This window comes from Acanthisitta chloris, unplaced genomic scaffold, assembly GCF_000695815.1.
Source record: "Acanthisitta chloris isolate BGI_N310 unplaced genomic scaffold, ASM69581v1 scaffold37975, whole genome shotgun sequence".
In the NCBI taxonomy this organism is placed as follows: Eukaryota; Metazoa; Chordata; class Aves; order Passeriformes; family Acanthisittidae; genus Acanthisitta; species Acanthisitta chloris.
The window spans coordinates 1-6,955 of NW_008676055.1; the positions used below are offsets into that span (position 1 = coordinate 1).

Here is a 6,955-nt window from a genome sequence, read left to right on the forward strand (position 1 = left end):
CCTCTGCCCTGGCTGGCACACGCTGGTCCCTGGTCCTCTAGTGCCTGCACATGGGCAGGAGGTTGAGGTCAAGGCACATACCCAAATATTCAGCCCAAATTGGCTTTAACACCTCCTAAGTGGAAGGACAGAGAATATGAATTGTGTTAGTGGCAGGCTCAGCTCCATGGTCAGGGTCTGTAGGGGACATAGAACAGATTTCTGTGCCACCCCTGTGTCTGTGGGGACAGTTGGGTTTTGGTGTTAACTCAGCTCTCTGCTCCTGCAGCCTCAGAGGGACTGCAACATCCCTGGAGTGGCTGGAGAGGAGGAGTTGGCTCTCCTTTGGGACAGTTGGATCCTGTCCATGTGTAGGATGCTTTGTGGACACAGGTTGGGATGAGATTTGATGGAAGTGGCTTGGACTGCTGTGCAGATAGAGCTCCTATTGGGTCTGTGGCCACTCTGGGGCAGCCTGTGCCACTCTCCAGGGCACTGAGAGAGCAGAGCCTGGTGAGGCTTTGAGCCCAGTGGGCTCCACTCACCCTCTCTCAAGGCTGGGAATGGTTGAGGACATATCCCATTCATTGGGGACTGTTTCCTTTGGGGTTTAATTGTGTCCCAGCAAAACCCAAAGCACCCAATGCAAACCCAGTGTACAACTGCCCTTTGCCATTCCCTTGGCTGTGCCATAGCAGATATTTGGTGTTGTGGGGGACTGTCCCCACAGGCAGGGGACAGGGACACGCTGGTGGAACAGCCCTGACCGTGGGCAGGTTACAGCCATTCCCAACACATGTTCAGTGCAGGTCTAGCTCAACATTTCCCCCACTGTCTCTCCACCTGCATCCAACCCGGATGGGAGCACTGCATGGCTGCATTTAAACACCAAGTAACCATGGTACGCAGCAAATAAGCCCTGAACAGCTGGAACAAAGGAGCAGCTTGCCAAAATAATTAAGCATCCTCCATCCCCAGGCCTTGTGCAATGGGAGGACAGCAGGAAGGGACTGGGGGGGCCCTGCTAACCCCAAAGGAGGTTGCCCTCCCAGCCCCCAGGTAGTCTTGTTGCTTCCCAGCAGACACACAGGGCTCTTTCTCACCAGCCGAGGGGAGTGGAGGGTATTTCAGGCCCTCAGCTCCCTGTGCCTGTGCCCCGCGTCGTTCCGTTAATTACAGGTTTTCAGCCGCAGACCGTTGGGCACGGATGGGTGGGGGGATCGGTTCCCAAACCCTGTCATTTAGCCTCGTCAGAGTGCCTCTTCAAAGAGGGGAATCTAGAAATTTTCTCCGCAAGGTGCGGAGTGGACTGTCTCGGCCCCAGCATGAATATAATGACAGATGCATTTTACAGCGAGCTGAGACTGAATGCGCTCGACCACGGCTCCTTCTGTCAGCCAAGTCATTATTTTTTGTCATTTGCTGACAGTTTTGGTCTCATTCGTTTCTCTCTCTTTTTCTGCTTTTCCCCCTGCCTGGAAAAATGGGTAGGTATCTATGAGACCCCAGCAGGAACGATCCTATACCATGCACATTTAGATATTGAGGCCTTCACCATGGACCGGGAAGTGAGGAAAATCAAGCAGGGGCTTGCCTCGAAATTCTCCGAGCTGGTGTACAATGGTACGTATGGTTCTTCAGCCCAGACCAGCTGCAGCATCCTCCCCAGCCTTCCTCCTCCTCCTCCCTCCTTGCTGCCAGAGGATGCAAGTCATGCTCAGGGGTGTAAAATTCAGGTGTCGATTTTGAGGCTACTCATGGTGGGGAAAGGTGGGTTTGGTCTGAGCTCAGCCTCAGTCTCTGCCTGCTTTCCTGCCGAGGGAGCTCTGTGCCTGCCTTTGGGAGGCAATTGCACCTTCCATGGGGCTTGCTGGTAGGTGATGCTCACGGCATCTCTCCCAGCCTGGTGCTACTGCTTCATCCCATCCAACACATTCAGGTGTCTCACAGGCTGTAATTCACTGTCCTTTAGTGTTGCCTTTCCCTGGCTCTACCCTTTGGTCTCTTCCACCTCTCTGCCTGCCCTGATCCCATGGTGACTGGAGCACACTGGGATATGGGGCACCAAAGCTCCTGGCATGGCCATCCCCACTGTGGAGTTTGAAGCTGGAGAGCTCTCCCCATGCCCTGGCAGGGCTGTGTGGCACAGGAGCCTCTGGGGGTGCAGGGCAGAGGGTCCTGGCTGTGCTATGTGTTGTGCAGCCCACACAGGGGCACTGCGGGTTGGGGCTTTGCTGGGGGCTGCAGGAGAGGCTCCCAGCCTGGACCAGGACAGCACATACTCCGAGGACATTCCCTCCAGCATCTTCCTCAGCAACACTCATTTAATGCCTGAGCCCATGTGTTGCTTAAATCGTGTTTTAGTGCCCTGGCAGGGGCTGCAGAAGTCTTGGTTACTTTCCCCTTGGTTCACAGCCCCTGCTCTCATTTGCCCTCTCGTGCCACTCCTGCCTCTGGCCATTTTTATTAGACTTTGACCCGGGCTGCCTTTATTTTAACTTTTTTGTTTTTTTGTTTTTTTTTTTTTTTAGTTTAAGCATAAACCTGGTTGTTTATTTCTAACCACACACTTGTGCAGCCACCAAGTTAAAGAGAATCGTGGTTTCACTTCTCCCTCCCCACCTCTGCCAAGTAAAGGCTGCTGTTTTCCTTGCTTCTGATGCTAAATCCCCAAGGATTTCCAGCATGGTCCTAGACTTCCCTGGCAGCCAATCCAAGGAACAACCCCAACAGGATGCAAACAGCACCCGTGGGTCCCCATGCCAGAGGGGCCAGGATTTCAAGCTCACCTTCCTTTAACACCTCCTTATTGCAGCTAGTCCATGTTTTTAGGAGAATTAGTGTTTATCTTTCCCCCTGTTCCCATTGATCCTATTGTGGAGGGGTGGCTTTGAAGCCAGTTCCCATCGTGGCAGGTACATCCAGGTGCAGAAATGCCATTGTCTCTCTGCCTGTGCTGTGATTAGAGCAGGATGGTGAGAAGGTCATTAAGGGAGATCACTTCCAGTGTCTGCAGTAGGGGGTGAGCAGGGGGGGAATGCTTCCTCCCACCTGGAGCTGTCAGAGGCACGGTTTAAACAGTTGGTTATTATTTTAATGTCTGGGGTTTATTTTTATGGGGATATAACAGCCCTACATCAATCCTGATGTTCAAAGAGATGTACCTGGAGGGTACAACCTGGGTGATTACCAAAAAGAGGGGTGTATTTTCCTGGAGTTGGGGTTCCTGCAGTGCTAATTGCAGGGAAAGGGTCCCCAAACCCCCCAGTCATGCTGTGGTGGGGCAGCTGAGGGAGGGTGGTCTGTTCAGGGTGGTGTTTTTGGTGGTGAGGGGCTGCAGGGCTGGGATGCTGTGCCTTGGATGGGGCTGCACAGACCGCAGGGACAGGGCTCTGGGGCTGGCGAGGCCAAACAACAAAAGAAATTGTTTGTTTCTTTAATGGCTTCGGCCCTGGAGCACAGCTGGGAAGGGAAAGGTGAGAGGGCACCTGTGTGTGCGAGCCTGGAGGGCGATGGGAGAGATAAAACCTGGGGATGACCGGAGGGCGGTGAATGGGCTCTTTCTCTATCCACTTCTATCTCCTTCTTCATCTCCCAGGCTTTATTCCAGGTCTCCGAGGGCTCCCTCACTAATTACCTTGCTTAGGGACAGGAGGAGGGGGCATGGGAGGCAGCAGCAGAACCACCATGTGCCACAGTGGCCTCGGCAGCTGGCAATGCTGACAGCTGTTCCCACAGGATGTGTTTTGGGGGGCTGTGCTGTGACCAGACATCACCCCAACACCAGCCTGGGCTTCAGCCCAGGTGGAGGGTTAGGGTGCTGGGGGCTGCTGTGCCCACTGGAGCTGGGTCAGGAGGGAGATGCACTTGCCATGGTCATGGGTAGATGGAGTTTTCCATGGGTGTCACACTGCTTCCCTGATCCCATTAGCCCCTTGCTCTGGGAGCAGGACTTTGCCTGGGGGACCACCATGGGCACCCCAGGGCATCCCAGCCTCCCTTGTGTCCCTGCTGACCCTGTCTGCTGCCCACAGGCTTCTGGCACAGCCCTGAGTGTGAGTTCATCCGGCAGTGCATCAGGCGCTCGCAGGAGCCAGTGGTGGGCACTGTCCACCTCTCTGTCTTCAAGGGCCAGGTCTACATCCTGGGCAGGGAGTCCCCACGGTCACTCTACAACGAGGAGCTGGTGAGGTGAGTGTGGTTTGGGGGGCCAGGGTGGGCAGGGGTAGTGGCACTGAGCATTCCATCCTGTCACATCCCATCCCACCTTGTTGCATCCCATCCCATTGCAACCCATCCCATCTCATTGCATCCCACTCCATCCCATCTCATTGCATCCCACTCCATTCCATCCCATCCCCAGTGGCACAGGTGACACATCCTCCCAGCCCAGTGTCCTGCCAAAGCACGAGCTGTGTTTTCAAGTCAACGTGATTTTTTTTTTCCCCTCTGGCTTTTCCCTTTTCTTCATGTTGTTTTCTTGCTCGCTCGCTCCCCCCTCAGCCCTCCCTCAACCCCTTTCAATCTCTCTAAACATTTTATAAGCCATAAATACACCTGAATGAGTTTAGATCAGTCGGAGTAAATGTCAAATTATCTTCTCTCTTTCTCTTCTCTGGCTTTTTTTCCCCCCTTCCCTCCCCCTCAAAATCAACAGTTCCTAATAATCCATCCCAACCCTTCATTATGCTTCGCACTCTCACTTGGAGAGATTAAATGAATAAAGTATTTAAAAAACTACACAAAAAAAAAAAGAGGGAAGAAAAAAAAGGAGGATGGAGGGGGGTGGGACAGAGGAAAAAGAGAGAGGGAGAGAAAAGCAGGGGCACTTATTCTCCCTGCGTCTCCAACCATTTTCCTTTTCTTTTTGATTTCTACATCGCTGGTTTGAAAGCCTTTGAGTGACGGCGTCACAGGAACCTGAGAGAAAGCTGTGAGAGGCAGAGCTGTGTGGAAATGCCTCTGCACAGTAGGTAGAAAGTAACGTAATTATAGAGCAGGTCAGAACCACTCGAATGAGCAAAAATAAAAGCACAGAGGTTTTTCTGTAGCCCGTCAGGGGAGGTAAAATCGTTGTAAACTCTTTCTGGTTTTTTTTTTCTTCTTTATTTCCCTCCACTTCCTCCTTTAAGGTTTGTGGTTTCTGGGAAATCAGCCATGTGTTTTGGGGATGTAGGAAACTATTGGGGAGGAGGATGCACCCAGGCACCATCTGCCATGGTCATAAACCCACGCATCAGAGCTGGGGATGGCCCTGCCTGGGACCACATTCCATGCCCCAGGCAGTGTCCCCTGCCCAGGACCCACTCCCCTTCCCAGAGCAATGATCCTGCCTGCCATGGGAAAGCCATTCCTGGAGGACAACTCTGGGACAGGGTTGTCCATCCCTGCTTGGTGCCAGAGCACAGGGAGGAATGGTGACGATGCACACAAGGGACCACAGAGGGAAATTTGGGGCTGTGTCTTCAGCAGGGCCTGGGGAGCCTGGGGACAGCCACCTGGACAGTCCTACAGCTCCACTGCTCCCAAGCCCATGTGTCCCTTCCCCAGGGGCTGTGTGGACCCTGACCTGAGCCCCCACACCCACCAGCAGTGGATGAAGGGGCAGCAGCAGCACCAGCCTGGGGGAGCAGCTGGCTCTGGGGTCACCCACATCTTCTCCCTTCCCAAGGGGCAGCCCCAATTCCCCCTGGGAATCCCATCCTAGTGACAGTGCCTTTCTCTCCACAGCATGAACGTGCAAGGGGACTATGAGCCAGCAGACGCCACTGGTTTCATCAACATCAACTCCCTGAGGTCTGTGAAGCTGAGTGGGACACTCTCCAAGGGCAGGGGAAGAGGCACTCAGCACCCCAGGGCTCTTCCCCTTCCTCACTCAGGGTCTGGGGGTGCTCCCCCAGCTCCCCCTGAGCAGTGGGATGCCACCAGTCCCCCCAGCACCAGTCCTGCCTGATTACAGCCTTCCCTACAGCCTTCCCCAGCCTCCTATTTTACTTATTTCTCACCCCCCCCAACTCCAGGGCTGTAAAACACGCTGCATTTACATAATGGGCTCTTAATTTTTCCATTGCCTGTTAACTGCTTTGTTCTGCTGATCCCCCCACTCCTCTAAGATAAATTAATTACATTATCTTGTGGGGGAAAAAAAATAATTAAACTGTACAGGCCTTAACAAACGCCTGCTCTTCACGCCCCCTCATTCTGCTTAAATTAATTGAAAGGAAATGTGTGTTATTACTGTTAATTTACAATTAATTCTTTTTTTTTTCCCATCCCCATTTCCAGGCTGAAGGAATATCATCGTCTCCAGAGCAAGGTCACCGTAAAGCAGGATGAATAGCAATCAATCGCCCGCGAGCCTCGTGCTTCCCTTTCTAATTTCTCTAAGAAGTAGCACTAATTGTGGTGGCAATTTGTAATTGTAACTCGTCTCCCCCGAGCGGAGCCGCGGCAGAGGTGATGGCTTTGTTATGGGAAGGCGAGTGAATTGCAAGCAGGGAAAAAAATAATAAAAGAGTTGGTCCATCGGAGGAGAAATGGGGAGAGAAATATAACCCCAAGCCACGCACGAGGTCCAGCGTGAGAACTGAGCTTTATTCCTGCCTCATTTGTTTGCTCCTCTGGTCCAGCTCTGCCCCAGCCTGGCTTGGTGAGGCTGGGGATGCTGTGAGTGCCTGTGATGGATGTGGGGGTTGGTGGTAGCTGGTGGGGAGTGAGGGATATTGCCCTGCACGCGGCTGGGATGGAGGGGTGAGCTGGGGGTGGGGTGAGGGCATAGGAAATGGAAAAGGAATGGAAAAAGTAGAGGAAATGGAAAAGGAAAGGGAGAGGAAAGGTTAAAGGAAGTGGAAAAGGAAAGGAAACTGAAAGGAAAAAGGGAGTGGGAAAGGAAAGGGGAAAGGAGGTGAAAAAGGAAAGGAAAAAGAAAGTGAAGAGGGAAAGGAAGTGGGAAAGGAAAGGGGAAAGAAAGTGAAAA

General features: G+C 53.0%; 1 protein-coding gene across 1 annotated transcript; it reads left to right on the top strand.

Moving 5' to 3' along the window:
* Positions 1-1,474: 1,474 nt before the first annotated feature.
* LOC103803418 (argininosuccinate synthase-like) lies at positions 1,475-6,333 on the top strand. Its single transcript, XM_009075969.1, has 4 exons — positions 1,475-1,602; positions 4,014-4,170; positions 5,710-5,775; positions 6,265-6,333. The coding sequence occupies exons 1-4, from the start codon at positions 1,536-1,538 to the stop codon at positions 6,317-6,319; spliced, it is 345 nt and encodes a 114-aa protein (XP_009074217.1). The 5' UTR covers positions 1,475-1,535; the 3' UTR covers positions 6,320-6,333.
* The last annotated feature ends 622 nt before the right edge of the window (positions 6,334-6,955 follow it).

Excerpts from the sequence above, each read along its gene's own strand:
- LOC103803418 (XM_009075969.1), top strand. The coding sequence starts at position 1,536 with ATGGACCGGGAAGTGAGGAAAATCAAGCAGGGGCTTGCCTCGAAATTC. Across the intron at positions 4,171-5,709 it reads TACAACGAGGAGCTGGTGAG|CATGAACGTGCAAGGGGACT; the intron begins GTGAGTGTGGTT and ends TTCTCTCCACAG. Across the intron at positions 5,776-6,264 it reads ATCAACATCAACTCCCTGAG|GCTGAAGGAATATCATCGTC; the intron begins GTCTGTGAAGCT and ends CCCCATTTCCAG.